At 51.1% G+C, this 15,440-nt stretch overlaps 6 protein-coding genes across 6 annotated transcripts; all 6 read right to left on the bottom strand.

The window, feature by feature from the left end:
- Positions 1-301: 301 nt before the first annotated feature.
- Positions 302-844, bottom strand: TrAtP1_000976 (uncharacterized protein). Its single transcript, XM_066110803.1, has one exon. It carries the CDS (start codon positions 674-676, stop codon positions 491-493), a length of 186 nt encoding a protein of 61 aa, XP_065966876.1. The 5' UTR covers positions 677-844; the 3' UTR covers positions 302-490.
- A 715-nt stretch (positions 845-1,559) lies between these two features.
- On the bottom strand, positions 1,560-2,444 carry TrAtP1_000975 (uncharacterized protein; the record flags this gene model as incomplete). Its single annotated transcript, XM_066110802.1, has 1 exon — positions 1,560-2,444. The coding sequence occupies one exon, from the start codon at positions 2,442-2,444 to the stop codon at positions 1,560-1,562; it is 885 nt and encodes a 294-aa protein (XP_065966875.1).
- Positions 2,445-2,577: 133 nt separating this feature from the next.
- TrAtP1_000974 (uncharacterized protein) lies at positions 2,578-4,697 on the bottom strand (the record flags this gene model as incomplete). The annotated part of the gene is made up of 3 exons (XM_014090613.2): positions 2,578-4,237; positions 4,291-4,502; positions 4,557-4,697. The coding sequence occupies 3 exons, from the start codon at positions 4,695-4,697 to the stop codon at positions 2,578-2,580; spliced, it is 2,013 nt and encodes a 670-aa protein (XP_013946088.2).
- Positions 4,698-5,208: 511 nt separating this feature from the next.
- TrAtP1_000973 (uncharacterized protein) lies at positions 5,209-7,313 on the bottom strand. Its single transcript, XM_014090918.2, has 5 exons — positions 7,146-7,313; positions 6,913-6,936; positions 6,725-6,847; positions 5,869-6,659; positions 5,209-5,811 (listed from the first exon to the last, which is right to left on the bottom strand). Exons 1-5 carry the CDS (start codon positions 7,155-7,157, stop codon positions 5,421-5,423), a joined length of 1,341 nt encoding a protein of 446 aa, XP_013946393.1. The 5' UTR covers positions 7,158-7,313; the 3' UTR covers positions 5,209-5,420.
- A 784-nt stretch (positions 7,314-8,097) lies between these two features.
- TrAtP1_000972 (uncharacterized protein) lies at positions 8,098-10,753 on the bottom strand. Its single transcript, XM_014090917.2, has 3 exons — positions 9,737-10,753; positions 9,597-9,677; positions 8,098-9,538 (listed from the first exon to the last, which is right to left on the bottom strand). The coding sequence occupies exons 1-3, from the start codon at positions 10,517-10,519 to the stop codon at positions 8,153-8,155; spliced, it is 2,250 nt and encodes a 749-aa protein (XP_013946392.1). The 5' UTR covers positions 10,520-10,753; the 3' UTR covers positions 8,098-8,152.
- Positions 10,754-11,136: 383 nt separating this feature from the next.
- On the bottom strand, positions 11,137-12,024 carry TrAtP1_000971 (uncharacterized protein). The gene is made up of 2 exons (XM_066110801.1): positions 11,840-12,024; positions 11,137-11,787 (listed from the first exon to the last, which is right to left on the bottom strand). Exon 2 carries the CDS (start codon positions 11,719-11,721, stop codon positions 11,314-11,316), a length of 408 nt encoding a protein of 135 aa, XP_065966874.1. The 5' UTR covers positions 11,722-11,787; positions 11,840-12,024; the 3' UTR covers positions 11,137-11,313.
- Positions 12,025-15,440: the final 3,416 nt, after the last annotated feature.

Raw genomic sequence — 15,440 nt, 5'->3', positions numbered from 1 at the left:
AGACTTCTCCCGAAAGGACAAAGATTTAATTGCGAAAGAACAAAGACTTATTGCCAAAGGACAAAGAGTTTTTATAAAAGGAGAAAGCGTGCCAAGACAAAGCCATTTTCTCTCCATATGTGTTCTTGTTGAGACACCGAGTTATACCGCTTGCATACGACTCTTGGAATTCAAGTACATGGCTTTGACTATCGGAATGAAAGTTCCCATGTGCTTCTGGAAACAAGTGAGTTTGGGGAGCAACAATTCAGCCCTTGTATTGAGCGCATGAAAAACGATAACCTCAATAATTATTTGAAAAGTGGTTCTAGGTGTCTATCATAGTGTAAAGTGATGCCACTGAGCGTGGCCAACTCCTCCTGGTTCCCTCGTGTCCTCCCATTTCTCAAACTGCTCTATTGTTCTCTTGCCTCTATGCCAATTCAACTCTATTTCAGACAGCAGGCCGAAGAGCTGTCCTTGCTAACTTTTTCAAAGGGTAGGGTTGCCATTATTTCCCAAACAAACCGCCAAACTGCGGACTTGAACCCGTGTCAGTGTTTTGTCCAACCAGATCCAATCCTTTGACGTATTTTCGGATGTCTTCCTCGTATCCTACAAAGTTGAGAAATGATGCAATTTCTTGGACGTCTGGTGCTGTCAAGTCGTCGGAGTGGTAGAACATGGTTCGAAGCATCCGAGTAGCAACCAGGGCTATGCTGGCTGCTCCCGATGCGTTGTCAAAATAACACCCTCCTTGCTTCTATCTGAGGTGTCCTGGAGCTCCCTCCAAGCAGTTAGGCCGTTTCATTTCTCCCTCCAAGGTTAAAGGTAATTGCTCCAACTGGGGTTCCTCCAACTCTGGTTCCTCCAACTCTGGTTCCTCCAACTCTGGTTCCTCCGATTCTGGTTCCTCACAGTCTGATTCATACCACTCTGGTATTCCCTCTTCCGGTTCTTCCCACTCTGGCATTTCCTCTTCTAGTTCTTCCCACTCTGGTTCTTCCCACTCCGGTTCCCTCACTGACTGTGCCCCTGGCATCATGTCGCTCTTATGTAGTTATTCGGAGTGATAGTAGTTTCTGTGAAAGAGGTTAATGTGAATATGGATGGTAATACTCATGAAACTGGAATAATTTCCTTACTTGGAGGCGACGCGTCTTTCCCAAGTGCCGAGTGCTTCTTCTGCAAGAGGGTCTTTTTGATGACTGCTCAGGTTGTGTGTGGATGTTGATGAGAGGAAAAAAAAAAAATAGAAAAAACTTTAGAGAGGACTGCAATAAATACTAGATAGGCTGCCATTGAACACACAAGAGTTCTGCCAGCTGTGGACACTGATGGCGATTGTTCACCCTTTGATGCTCTCAAAGGTTCAATCCTCTTGTCTCTGTTACCTTTCTATGCACTTAATGCCTTTCTATGCACTTAATGTTCCTTCTCTTTCAACATATTTCTTTCTTTCCACCTCCCAAAACTTCCTATACCTCTCCACAGCCATCTTACCATCCTCCTTCTCAATCCTAGCAAGCCATTTCTCGTCCGGGTTATCCTGTCCATGGCAATCGGGCGTCGCCCCGAGATCAAGCAACTTCCTGGCAGTATGCCAAAACCCCCCTGACAACAGCGGCATTCAGCGCATTGTTATACCTCCCGCCAGACGCGTTAACATCAGCTCCGTTGTCGAGTAGAACCTGGACAGTTTCCTCCAAGTCGCAAAACACCGCCGCCTGCAGAGCCGAGCCATACCGTCCGCTCTGCGCATTTACATCAAGCTGCGGGCAAAGTTCGAAAAGAAGGGCCGCTGCTCGGTGAGGAGGATACTTGTTGGAATCGTAAACCGGGTTTGCGCACAAGTGATGCAGCGGCGAGCCGAATCCAAACATGGGAATGTCAAAGTTGACGTCTGCGCCGTGCTCGATGAGAAACCGGATCCTGCTGGGGTTCATGCTGCTGTCCTCGAATAATTTTCGCAGTACAGCGTGAAGCGGCGTGCCACGGTTCATGTCCACCTCGTTGATATCGGCACCGAGATCCAGAAGCCGCTTCAACACGGTATTGTCTTTAATTCCATCCGATATGGCGGCCATGTGAAAAAGCGGGACGTATGTGAAGCCGGTGAGACGAATATCAGCGCCGTGATCGAGCAGCATATGAATCATTTCATCGTTACTGCGCCCACTCCAGCAAGCAGTCTGGATAATCACTCCAGCATTACGGCCTCCTGCATTCACATCGGCACCGTGGTCGAGAAGCAAGCGTGCAATCTCGTTATTACCATGGGCACAGGCAGCTTTGAGCGCAGTTCCGCTATTCGCGAATTCCAAGTCTATTTCTGCGCCGTGATCAAGCAAGAAGCGGACAAGCTTCAAGTTTCCAGCTGTGGTTGCAGCTTGTAGTGCGCATCCAAACACGTTGCTGCCTGTCTGGTTGATATCAGCACCATGGTCAAGCAGCATTTGTACCATTTCAATGTCCCCCTCATATCCCTCTTTGGGTTTGGTAAAAGAAGCAGATATTATCGCATGGACGTATGCATGCACATAACCTTCGCCTCCGGGGTTGACAACAGCTCCCCAGTCCAAGAGCAGCCGTACGATATCAACATGTCCCACATGGCACGCGACTTGTAAAGCGGTATCGTACGAGCCCCCCCTTTTCATTGACGTCTGCGCCGTTTTGAAGGAGAAATTCCACCAGGGAATACCAAGAGACACCATCCTTGCCTTTCGATCCACATGCGTTTTTCAGAGCGCTGCCAAGCTCTCCTCCTGTCCTGTTGATTCCAGCGCCGCGGGCCATGAGAAGCTTCGCAACCCTGATGGCAGTTTTCTCATCTCTGCCAGCATAAGAATAACAGACAGCCTGCAAGGGTGTTCTGTGCTGCCCTGCTCTGGTCTTGGGATTTGCGCCCAGACTCAACAGATATTCGACTCGGGATTCGTCTAAATCCTGGGCCGCACACACCTGGTGAAGCGGAGTACCATAACGTCCATCAAGGCCATTTATATCCGCGCCTCTGCTGAGCAGCACCTCAAATGCCTTCCAGCACTCTCCGTAGGCTGCCTTGCAGAGCGCCCCTTGTAGCTTCATGCCCTTGCTGTTATCAAGCAAAAGCTTTAAGCACTCTAAAGATTTAGGTGAATCTCCAAAAGACCCAGCTACAGTTTTGAGAGCGAATTTAGTGACCGGTGTCTTGTTGAGAACAAGGAATTCCACGATTTCGAAATTGCCCTCTCTCGCTGCCTCATCCAAAGCCTTGCTGAAAACGTTGATGGCAAATTTCTCTTCGACTAGGAATCGCACGATTTCCAAATGACTATTTTCTGCGGCCTCTACAAGAGGATTCAGATTGCGTTCCGTTTTGACGTCGACGCTGGCGCCTTTTTCGAGGAGAAGTTGGACAACTTCATAGCTTCCGGCCGAGGCAGCACTCAGCAGCGCAGCATTTAAATCGCTTTGGGTGATGTACTCGTGAGTACCGAGCCCTTCTGAAATTAGCATATCGGTAAGCCGGTATGCGTTTATGTGAGCAGTGTATATCAGTGGATTGAGCCATGCTTCGTCAAGGATAAAAGGACGATCAGTAACCGAGTTTATCATGCTGTAGAGACTTCGGCTGCGGATATTAAGTGCAAGATTTGCGGCCTGAACAATCTCAGGCGGCCAAGACGAAGGAGGCACGCTCTCCAGATGCAGAGCCCAGTTCTTAGTTGCGTAAGATTTCAATTTTGACACATCTTCTTCACCTTGTTGTTCCACAATAGCAGAATCGGTTGAATTGTCCGAGGGATTGCATTGTAGGTGAAGGTCCAAGCAAGACTTTGCAATGTGTATCTGGGCATCGTTCGCTGTGAACGAGAAGGCAGACACAGGGCTATTGCGGATCCTGCTAGAGGTTAAATATTCCTTGATGTATGGGCGATCAAACTGGACGCAGCCATCCTTTTCAATCAGCAACCCAGAAAAATATTTCAAGACATCATCAGCGGAGAACGCAACCGCCTCACCCAAGGTCTGGGCCCGATCCAGATGCAGAGTGAAGACTTCTGACAATAGACCAACATCCAAAGTGTCGATTGCAAATGCTACCCATTTCAGAGAGCTTATGATTTGAGGCTGTAGCCTTTTGTCGGTACTTAGCAGCATCCTATCATAAATGGCGTCAATATTATGAGGGAGGTCTCTCAGAGCTTCAAGGATATATTTGGAGTCTGTGTATCTTTTTAGCTGGTCGAGCTGATCACCGGCATATTGGGGCCTAAGATGGTCAGAAATCGGGTTGTGATATAAATAGAGCCTAGATGATCGTACATGCCATCTGCATTCTTCACCAGCTGCTCCTTGACTTCCGGCTTAACATCCTCTGACCAAAAGGCAAAGTCCTCTCCCGCGAGGACTGAATCAATGTATCGTTCCACGGCAGCCCTGTTATCGTGAAGCTTGGTTTCATTTTCCGCGGCGGACTCACCGCGAATTGAAACACCGCCAGGCTCGGACGCCAAAGACTTCTCTAAAGGATCCGACTGCCACCATGGTTAGATGATATAAGTGGCTGACAATTCATTCAAATCGCTTACGACAACAACCCAAGAGGCATCGTCACTACCAAGCGACACTCTGGACTCAGTCATTTCCCGACTCTCATGACTGTGCGAATCCCGCTCAGCGTTGCCACTAGGATCCTCGAGTTTCTTATCTGCGCCTTCAATTGAATCCATTATGCCATATGCCTCAGTATTGCTCGGGACAATTGTGAAGATGATATCATCCGCAGAATCCGGGTCAATTGGGGCAACTATACGGCGACGCCGTCAGAGTGGATGCTGCAGCCTAAAGTTAGCAAACGTGCAGGCATCAGCGTGCTAGCAGAGACTTCGCTACAAGTGAGCAGTAATCAAGAATCTACAGACGGTTTTATAGAATGATATCTGCATCAACGTATGGATTAGGAAAAGTGAAAGAAATTTGGTCACTTGGAAGAGCCCTCATTCAAAGTCCGAAGAAGTGGGTGGAGGAAAGCCTAGAGGCACGCTGCAACGCCAAATTTTGAGCCCTCTAAGCTGGATGTCTTTAGTAGATGCTAGCGCAACCACAAGCCAACTAACTCTGTACGTGATAGGTTGACAGGAGAGAGCAGCTTTCATCATACGAACTATCTGAATTTATTGTAGATGGCATTAGACAAACATCACCAAACACTCAATGTAAAAGTAATTGTTCAAAAGTGTTACGATAGTACAATAATTGTACTCGTTTATTTTCATTAGTTATAAACACTTGCTACTCTGACAGACCGTCATATCGCGCATGGATATCAAAATAGTCGTCCAGTCATCTCAACAAGCTCTGCAAGGCAAGTCCTACAGTGCTGATCAGGGCTACACACACAAACTTATGCGCCCAAAGAATAATAAGTTGGAGCAACACAGTCAGCTCGCTTTTTACTCCTCGGCCTCCATGGGAGCCTCATCCTCGTACTCCTCCTCCTCGTCAATACCAGCCTCCTGGTATTGCTGGTACTCAGACACCAAGTCGTTCATGTTGGACTCGGCCTCGGTGAACTCCATCTCGTCCATACCCTCGCCAGTGTACCAATGCAAGAAAGCCTTGCGACGGAACATAGCGCTGAACTGCTCGCCGACACGCTTGAATAGCTCCTGGATGGAGGTGGAGTTACCAATGAAGGTGGATGACATCTTCAGGCCACGAGGGGGGATGGCGCAAAGGGCAGTCTGGATGTTGTTGGGGATCCACTCAACAAAGTAGGTGGAGTTCTTGTTCTGCACGTTTCGCATCTGGTCCTCAACCTCCTTCATGGCGACCTTGCCACGGCTACAAATGTCTGTTAGCACTGCATCTCATCATACCAAGGCATCATTCGTCACTTACAAGATGGAGCAGCAGGTCAGGTAGCGACCGTTGCGGAAGTCAGAAGCAGCCATCATGTTCTTGGGGTCGAACATCTGCTGGGTGAGCTCGGGCACGGTGACGGCACGGAAAGAGTGAGCACCGGGGCTGGTCAGGGGAGCGAAGCCGACCATGAAGAAGTGGAGACGAGGGAAAGGAACCATGTTAACGGCCAGCTTGCGGAGATCAGAGTTGAGCTGACCGGGGAATCGCAAGCAGGTGGTGATGCCTGACATGACGGCAGAGACGAGGTAGTTCAGGTCACCGTAGGCAGGGTTGTTCAGCTTAAGGGTGCGCATGCAGATGTCATAGAGAGCCTCGTTATCAATGCAAAAGGTCTCGTCGGAGTTCTCGACCAGCTGGTGGACGGAGAGAGTGGCGTTGTAGGGCTCAACGACGGTGTCGGACACCTTAGGGGATGGGACAACGGAGAAGGTGGCCATCATTCGGTCGGGGAATTCCTCGCGGATCTTGGAAAGCAGGAGAGTTCCCATACCAGATCCGGTACCACCACCGAGAGAGTGGGTGATCTGGAAGCCCTGGAGGCAGTCGCAGCCTTCGGCCTCACGGCGGACAACGTCGAGGACTTGGTCGACGAGCTCAGCACCCTCGGTGTAGTGGCCCTTGGCCCAGTTGTTTCCGGCACTGGACTGGCCAAAGATGAAGTTGTCGGGACGGAAGAGCTGACCGAAAGGACCGGCACGGACGGCGTCCATGGTGCCGGGCTCGAGATCGACGAGGACAGCGCGAGGAACATACTTGTTGTTGGAGGCCTGCACCATCAGGGTCAGAGTGAAAAGTCCTCCAGGTGTCCTCTTTTGCGCGGATCAAAACATACCTCGTTGAAGTAGACGTTCATGCGCTCCAGCTGGAGCTCGGAAGAGCCGTTGTAGATACCATTGCTGTCGAGACCGTGCTCGCCGGAAATGGTTTGCCAGAAGGCGGCACCGATTTGGTTACCCTGTTGAGTCTGGTGAGCTCCTGGACACCGCTTCCATGGCGGATCTTCAAAGGTTGTTGACTTACGCACTGACCGGTCTGGATGTGAACCTATTTGGCCGGAAAAAATATCAATAATTAGCAAATGCCATTTTCCTCATCATATCGCGCTCCAATCGGATCGAATTGGGCGTGAAAAAAATTCGAGACGTTCATGTGTCGAGTTTGGCGGGGTATAAATTCAGGGGTTCCAACGCGTTTGCAGAGAGGGACCAAAGTAAACAAAAAAGAAAGGGGGGGCGGGGGGAGGGGAAACATACAATCTCACGCATTTTGAATGGAGGCGACGCTGTGGTGATAAATTAAAAAAAAATCTCGGATATCGAGTCCGGTGAAGGAGAGAGAAAGGCAGAGAAGGAGAGGATCTCGAGAGCTATGGAGAGCTTCGCGGGTTTGCAGGACAAAGAGCTTGGGCTTGGAGGAGCTGGTGGTTTTTGTTTGAAGGTTGGGACGCCGCGGGTGGAGATGGTTCACCGCCATGGGCCCCATCGCCAGGCGGGGCCCAGCCGGGGAAGGAGAGCCAGTGGCTGCTTAGCACGTTTAGCACCGGGCTCAGGGCCACCTGGCGCCTGAAGAAGGGGGAGAAGGCAGTAAACCCGATGGACCCTTTGCTCTACTGTTTGATGTTGCTGCAGCAGAAGATGGACCTACATCCGTGCCTTGATACCTTGACACCTGTCTACATGGAGGCATAGTAGACATCACGCAACGGTGTGAATCGTGACTGAAGAAAAGAATCCACACGATTTGATTCGCTACCGTACTCTCATGATCCCTGGAGACAATCGCCAGGTGGCTGCATCGCTGCTGGAAACTTTCGGCAAAGGCATGTCACTGCATACTACACGTACTCGTACACAGGCTCGAAAAAAAAGGGGTGTAGGCACTCATGCAGCTTCAATGCCAGCGAGAAGATACAAGCACGCTAAGCCGATGCGGCCTTGCCTGGTCGTTGGGCGAGGATCATCGCTTCAGTTGCTTCCAACACGCTCTCCTGTGCTCTTTACCGCAACGTTGCCCAAGCCTTTGCCTGATCGTGTCTCCTGCAACGCCAGCTCATGAGCCGAGATGAGAGTTGGCGCCCCCCCACCACGTTTTCCCCGCTAGCACTGAATTGGCGCGAACACGGAGACTGGCATCACTCTGGCAGAGCAAAGATGGGAATACAGTCTACAGAGCAACGAGGCTGGTTCACGTATTTATAGTTACAAGTAGCAGCAGTATATCATAACAATTTGTAGTATATGCCACAAGGAAAATTAGTAAACTAATGCGCCTTGACAACGCCCGCAGCGTCTGCTTGAGCCGCAATCTTCTTCTTGTACTGCTGCACGTTGCCGTCAAACTTCTCAACCGTGCCTCCGTCGCACACCCACAGGGATGTACAGACGTTCTGCAGCATCGTCACGTCGTGGGAAACCATGAGCACGCCTCCCTCGAATGCGTTCAGTGCCTCGGCCAGGGCATCCATGGCCTCGATATCCAAGTGGTTGGACGGTTCGTCCAGCACGAGAATGTGGGGTTGTGTCAATGCCAAGCAAGCAAATGCTACTCTTGATTTTTGACCTCCAGAAAGCTGTTCCATCTTCTGTAGCCCTGTTGTGCCAGTGATACCGAAAGCGCCTAGTTGACGACGGTATTCTTCGTCGGTCTTTCCAGGGTACGCCTTTGCCATGAAGCTGACAGCACTCATGGTGAGGTCGAGTGAGTCCACATGGTGCTGCGCAAAGAACCCAATGCGAAGTCGTGGATGTGCCGTGACGAGACCCTTTGACGGAGAGAGTTTTCCGATAAGAAGTTGCAAGACTGTTGTCTTACCAGCTCCGTTGGGTCCAACAATACCGATTCGAGAATCCAACTGAACATCGAGATCCACGTTCCGCAACAAGGGCTTGTCAGCAGTGTATCCAAAGCTGACTTCTGACATTTGGATGATGGGTGGTGACAGCTTTTCGACTTCGGGGAACTGGAATTTGACATCGTATTCCTTCTCCGGCGGCTCCAAAACAGGCATTTTCTCGAGCTTCTTGATACGGGACTGAGCTTCTGACGACTTGGCCGCGTTGTAACGGAACTTGTCGATAAAGGCCTGCAAGTGAGCTCGCTCTGCCATTTGCTTTTCGTATTCTCTCTTGGCTGTCTTCTTTCGCTCCTCGCGCGTAGCGTAGAAAGACTCAAAGTTGGCACCGCGGTAGTAATCGAGGCGCTGAGAGTGCTGGTGGATAATGTCCGTAGCGACTTCGTTGAGGAATGCTCTGTCGTGAGAGACGACGAGAACTGTGCTTGGGTAGTCTTGGAGATAATTGGAAAGGAAAGTAATGGAGGGAACGTCCAACATGTTGGACGGTTCGTCAAGAAGCAGCAGATCAGGTTCACAGAACAGAGCACGCGCCAGGGCCAAACGCATACGCCAACCTCCAGAGAAGGTCTTGGTTGCGTATTGTTGTCTCTCAGGAGAGAAACCGAGACCAGCAAGAATACTGGCAGCGCGTGACTCTGCCTTGTCAGACTCCATTTCAGACAGCTTAGCTTGAACGTCACCAAGCTTAGTGTCCATGGTCTCCTTCTCAAGATCCAGCCTGGCAGCATCCGCTGATGTGTCGGCCAAGGGAGCTCGCTGGACTTCCAGTTCTGCCAGTTTGGCCGTGAGTTCCTAATAGATAAAGTCAGAAAACAAGATCTGGATATCGCCATTGCCGGTGTTGTCTTACATCCTGTTCTCTGAGGAGAACCTTTCGCCAGACATCGGCATCAAGAACTGCTTGTATAGCAGGGGTATCGTCACCCATGATCTAGCATCATCCATTTAGCAGCAATACCTTTGTACGCAAAGGGGAAAAGCATATTTTACCTCCTGTTCGACGTGGAGAATAGAGATGTGTGTCGGAATGGCGACTTCTCTCCTGGAGAGAGCTCGGAGCAACGTGGATTTACCCACACCGTTGTTACCAACGAGACCGTAGCGGCGACCATATGCGAGCGTAAGAGTGGTATCAGTGAGAATGCGGTTTGCACCGATAGACACATCAATACTATCCAGCTTGATGTCCTTGGTTTTGTTGGTTCCCGACGAACCGATCTGCAGCGGGTTGACGGCCATGTAGAACTCTTCATAGGACTGTGCATCCTCGGGCAGCTCGAGCAGTCTCGAGGCCTCGTACTCGACAGTCTTGAACGTCTTCTTCTGCTGCTTGGCGGCAATCTTTCGCTCAGCCTTTTCGAGCTTCTTGCGATCAACCTTGGACTCGACCTTTCTAGCATTGGCGGATTCCAAATCGACAGCGCCACCGGCGACAGCCAAAGTAGAAGACATGTTCCGCTGAGAGCTGACTTGGATCGTTTGGTCTAATCTCCTGATAGCCATAGGGCCCAGTCTCTGACCTCCGTTGACTTCGGCATACTTGGTGACCCATTTCTCCACCAGCTGCTTGATCTTTTCTTCGAGAGCGGCATCTTTGCCACCAGAGGCAGAGAGAAGCAGCTCGGTGACTGTAGCAGCGGCTTCGTTGAGAGGATCTTGGACCTCGCCCTCCTCATCTGCCCAGGCAGTGGATGCATGGGTCAGGTATCCAACGGAGTAGTCAGATACGACCGGGTCGATGTTGGGGAGAACAGCCCTGATCTCGGCCTCCATGTCTGCTATCTGTATGCGGTCACAGCCCGAGAGAGCGTCTGGTACCTGGTTCCAAGCGAGTAACTGGTAGCTTCGTTCAGACTCTACGTTTAGAAGCTCCGGCCAATTACCTGTGAAGCTCGCCCGATATGGAGATTGATCTTTGCATCAACCAGCTTCGCCTTTGGAAATTCTTTGGGCGGCGGCGTGCCCCGCCATGGCTGGATGCCGTGGGATGGACGGGCCGAAACGGTCCGGCGAAAGCTGCAACAGCTGGCAGCAAATGACCGACAGTGTCAGCCGCGATAAACCGACACTGTATGCGAAGAAATATCTACGAGATGTAGACGCAAGAAACTCTATTCTGGAGATGGATGCCATCAGAGAATGCATAAGTCAAAGGTGGAGCAAACGACATTTGCAATTACTCTTCTTATATCCCGTTCCGTCCACCTGAGCTCCCAGGATAGCCATAGCCTCTCGCTCAGGTTGACAATTGCAGAAATAACTTTCAAGCCGTCAAACCATGTCGCCCGCGGCTCGGGGTGCTGCTCAGTTGCACCGTTTCCAGAAGCTCCAAATAGAACATGATAGCTCTCAAGAGGACCAAAGCTTAGCTTCAGGCCCTCGTGCTCACATGATAAAACTCTAAGCTAACAGATAATACACGTTTGTTTACATATGAGCGACGGACATCTGTACCAAATCGAGCACGAAGCTTCAGCTAATACAGGCACGATTACCACCGCGGGAGGCCAGTAAGCTTTTGCATAAACCCTAAACCCGACAAACCCCTGGCTAGGATCACCACGTTGTCACGCGCAAACGCGTGATGGTGATGATTGCCAAAGCAAGATTCCGGGACGGGCTACCCGATCCCATCCAGGGGGCGGGTCTCGGGAGCTCAGTCTGCCAGCGCCAAGTTCCCCATTGTTGTTCGTGTAAGAGGCACCGCTGTCGCTGGAGAACATGGTCGGGGGGGTTTTCTTTTGCCCTATGCGAAGTTCTCGTACCGGTTGTGCTGTATACGCGCTCCGTGTATTATGGCGGTCCAGTGGCGGTGCAGCCTTGAGATAATCATCCAAATCTCGGTGTGCTTGTTCCCGACCTGGTGTTACAGGTAGATAGATACACGGCACCTGGATGCTGTCACCGCCATTGCTAATTTCGCCTTGCAGGAAGGGCGGCTGCCCTTTTTTGAGTGTCCCATTGTTCGTAACCATAGATACGTTCTGCAAATCTGTAGATGCTGTGCTATACTGATACGACGCATGTGTTACCCTGTGTTACTTTGCAATATCAGCATCTGAGAACTGGTGCCTCCCTGCTTATTGTGCTCACGCCGCATATCGTGCATCAGATTGTTAGTGGACGGTACAGTAAGGACAGCAACAGCGGCAGGGCAGCTCTCAAGATGTCTTGCCCAACATGTGTGAGACATGTTCGACATGGGGACGGAGTTGACAATGCAACTCATCACTGCAGCTGGTCCATGGTGGAAAATCGCATCGCATGGAGATTTGCAGCGAGCAGGGATATCCACATGCACTCAAGTGCTCTTTTCGACACTGCCACTGCCACTGCCTCCGTAACAAACTGGGACCGCGGGGCCGTCTCCGCAAGGCGCAAGGAGCCCAGATCTTAGCAGTCTCAATAGTGAAGCCCTGCAGCGAGTCAGCGAGGCCAGATGAACTCACCTACTAGCGAAATTACGTTGCTACGGTGAGAATACAGTACGTGTGAGCAAAAGCGGTCGGTAATTGTGATGGGCTCTGTGCAACATGATGAGGTATTATCTTTCAATGTTTATAATAATGGACCTGAAACGCTAGAGATGGACATGAGAAATTGCCGAGTGGGTGTAGTTGCATTTAGCTGAATACGAGTATTGCTACAAGTTCGCGGTAGTACGACGAGGAGCTGTGCTCTGTACCATATACCTCATCAATGTTGTTGATTAGAAAGGTAAGCTGGTGATGAGACGGAGAAAAGACTTGAATCATCCGTTAAACGCAGCATTGCTAGCAGCAGACTCGCTCGTCTTTGGGGTAAATTCAACAAACGTTGTTGTCGCGAATACTGTCGCGGCCTCATTGCCAAATATGACAGAAATTCTAATGGCTCTATGATACTGACGGAAAGGGTGCATGCAATTCGCACAGGCGTCAAGTTTTTCTGCTCTCGCGCGCGAGAATCTTCCATGGTAGCCTCGTAGGGCAAAGAGGAGACGGAGAGCTGTCATCAATTGTCTCGCCATCGTGTGATTAATCAATCAATTGAGACTCCATCTTACTGTAGCAGAGCCATCGGGTTAGTAGCATTCGGCCTTTCACACTAGTGCTAAGAATAGCCGGCCAAGGCCATCGGAGGAGATCGAAAACTCGAAGGATGATGCAAACGACTTTGCACGTAGCAGTCGCTAGTTAAATCAATGCTGTTTCAGGTCCTCGGAGGGGCAAGCTAGCATCTATGCAGGCAGGCAATTGGTCCAATTCATTGGCCGGTCAAAGAAGCAGCTCGACAACCATCACAGGCTACACGCAATTGGCTCTCAGACAGCTGGATATTTGTCCAATCTGGGCATGAGTCCTGCTGCTCCGTCCCGTCTATTCGCTGTTCGCCTCCACACTGCCAGATTGATCGTAGATTCGGATTGAATCTCAGAGCGAGTCAAGGCTATAGCTGTAGTTACAAGTAGTTGGCTGGATCGTGACCGAGTCTGGAGGAACAGCGAGCGGCCAATCGCCCCAAATATCAATCCAGCCCGTGATCGGCATGATCACCGCGACAATAGCCTCGTCAGTTGAATAAACTTTCGCATTGGACGCTATCCAGAAATGAGCTGATTGTCTCGAGCTGACTCTTGGAACGAGCCCGGGCTAAGCTAGCAGCCAAGGTGCCAGCTGAAGGTTGTGCAGGCGCCGGCCCAGCGGTTAGCACACAATCGCGATCCATTTATTGCAGGATAGCGCTCGTTGGCGCCGAGGAATTGCATGGGATGGGTGGACTGCGCCCAATAGCGGCAGCGAAGACGCCGAAACAGACGAGCAACGATGAAGGAATAGAGAGTCCCGAGCATCTGAGCCTCACTATTGGCCAATGGGTGTATTGGATGGATTGAGCATTGCAGGGGATGCCCTGTGCCGCCATGGCGGCTGAATGCACTGATTCCAACGTATCTATGTCGTAAGGCACGAACAGTTAGTTCCAGAGCTCGGATGGAATACCTGCTGCTCGTTACTTTTCAATTCCTCGGACTCCATTCGTAGCCAATCGTCCGGGACACACACACACACATACCAGGGCGGTGGGACGCAAGACCAACGTCAGAGGGAGGGAAATTTGTCACAGACAAGACGGAAAAGCTTGGGTCATGCACTGAGCCTTTGGCAATCTGAAAGAACAAAGAACTGAGACTAAAGATACCGCTATACCTGGCCGTGCGGCACACAGACATGCCTCTCGAACATGTGGTCGCGGCTCCGTTGGCGAGGGCGCCAGGCACGAAGCGAGTTGTCTCACAGATCTGTCGAGTTGGGCGATGCCATCCACAGGACGCAAGATTTCGAGATGCAGTGGACACAAGGGGGACGCAGGTGAGACAGCAGCGCTCTGTGCTCGCCGTGACTGGTGCCACGTTCAACTTGCAAAGAGGGCGGCTGTGCCTCGTATCATGTAGGGCTAGTGGTGATCTCTTCGGAGCACTTGATGCTGATCGTACCTGAGTCGCAAGATCAACTACCTACACGTATTCTATACACCACTAGAGATTGGGACAAAAGTCAAAAACATGCAAGCGACCGAGCTCGTGACGGGTTTATACGCAAGTTGGAGAAACCATGACACCCCTTTGTTCCCGTTGGCCTCGAGCTTCGTGTCTGCGGTGGTGGTCGTTAATTTCAGACTGGGTAACACGGCGTCGTCGAGGGCAGGGAAAGAGTTTGACTTTGACCAAATGTGTGATTCGACACATGCAGATTGCGCTGCTCTTTTTGGCCGTCGCCGTCTTACTGCGAGCTGCTGGAATTGATGCTTACACCAGCACCAGCGGCAGCGGCAGGCCTAAAGCGGACGGAGAGCACCACCTAGTGCAGGTATTGAGTTTGGTCGTGCAGGACTTTTGCGGCCTAAACAGAAATGATGTCGAACTTTGTGGTCCGGATGTGCGATACTACTGCGGACTATTGGCAAATGCATGTGCATGTGTGTAGCGCTGGTAAGTTCAGGACCGCTCAGTCTTGAAGCCCAAAAGCAAACACCAGAGCGACAACACAAGACCCAGTGTTGGCCGTGGTGGGTTTGGGGTGGACTGCGAAAGAGCCGGGCGATAGGCATTGATGGGACAGGCACAAGAGAAATAAAGCTCCGTATATCCATGGCCAGGCGCATTAGACCCGCCCCCACAGCCGGGATGCGACATTCTTGTGCGTGATGTGCCGGTGCCCAAAACGACCGCGGCCACAGCGTGAGACCCGCAAGTAAACAAAACATGCGTGGCTGTTGTTGTTGTTGTTGACGTTGGTCCATGTTGTCGACTGGTAGCAAAGGACCTGTTGCAAAGGCACTGACAGCAATTGAACGCCTATTTTTGGCGTTGCAGCATACACTTAATGCACACGCAGTGCCCCCTGGAAGTCAACAGCCTCCGTGCCTCCTAATCCGTCTGCTCGGTGTAGCCCGAAGTGGCTTTGCTGCCGTTTTGGGGTATAACAGTAGTAATTAACTTCGTAATTGACATGAGCATCAGCATTAGCAGCAGGCGGGATGGCGTAAGACTTTGTGCAGTCAAAAACGGAGCACGCACCAGAATAGAGTAGCGGTGCCACGTCTGGCGGGCACAAACAAGCATCGAAGCTCTGACAAGCGCCGCCGTCATGTCATTCCTCTGCGCTCTTCTCAGGGCCCCCCCGTACAAAACGGGAGACCTTCCAGCGCCACCACC

Source organism: Trichoderma atroviride, chromosome 1 (genome assembly GCF_020647795.1).
Source record: "Trichoderma atroviride chromosome 1, complete sequence".
In the NCBI taxonomy this organism is placed as follows: Eukaryota; Fungi; Ascomycota; class Sordariomycetes; order Hypocreales; family Hypocreaceae; genus Trichoderma; species Trichoderma atroviride.
The sequence above is the reverse complement of the archived record's forward strand: the minus strand, read 5'-3'. Positions and strand labels throughout refer to the sequence as shown.

Excerpts from the sequence above, each read along its gene's own strand:
- TrAtP1_000976 (XM_066110803.1), bottom strand. The coding sequence starts at position 676 with ATGCTTCGAACCATGTTCTACCACTCCGACGACTTGACAGCACCAGAC.
- TrAtP1_000973 (XM_014090918.2), bottom strand. Across the intron at positions 6,848-6,912 it reads ACATCCAGACCGGTCAGTGC|GGTAACCAAATCGGTGCCGC; the intron begins GTAAGTCAACAA and ends CAGACTCAACAG. Across the intron at positions 6,660-6,724 it reads TGAACGTCTACTTCAACGAG|GCCTCCAACAACAAGTATGT; the intron begins GTATGTTTTGAT and ends CTGATGGTGCAG.
- TrAtP1_000972 (XM_014090917.2), bottom strand. The coding sequence starts at position 10,519 with ATGGAGGCCGAGATCAGGGCTGTTCTCCCCAACATCGACCCGGTCGTA. Across the intron at positions 9,678-9,736 it reads TTCTCCACGTCGAACAGGAG|ATCATGGGTGACGATACCCC; the intron begins GTAAAATATGCT and ends GGATGATGCTAG. Across the intron at positions 9,539-9,596 it reads TTCTCCTCAGAGAACAGGAT|GAACTCACGGCCAAACTGGC; the intron begins GTAAGACAACAC and ends TTTATCTATTAG.
- TrAtP1_000971 (XM_066110801.1), bottom strand. The coding sequence starts at position 11,721 with ATGGTTACGAACAATGGGACACTCAAAAAAGGGCAGCCGCCCTTCCTG.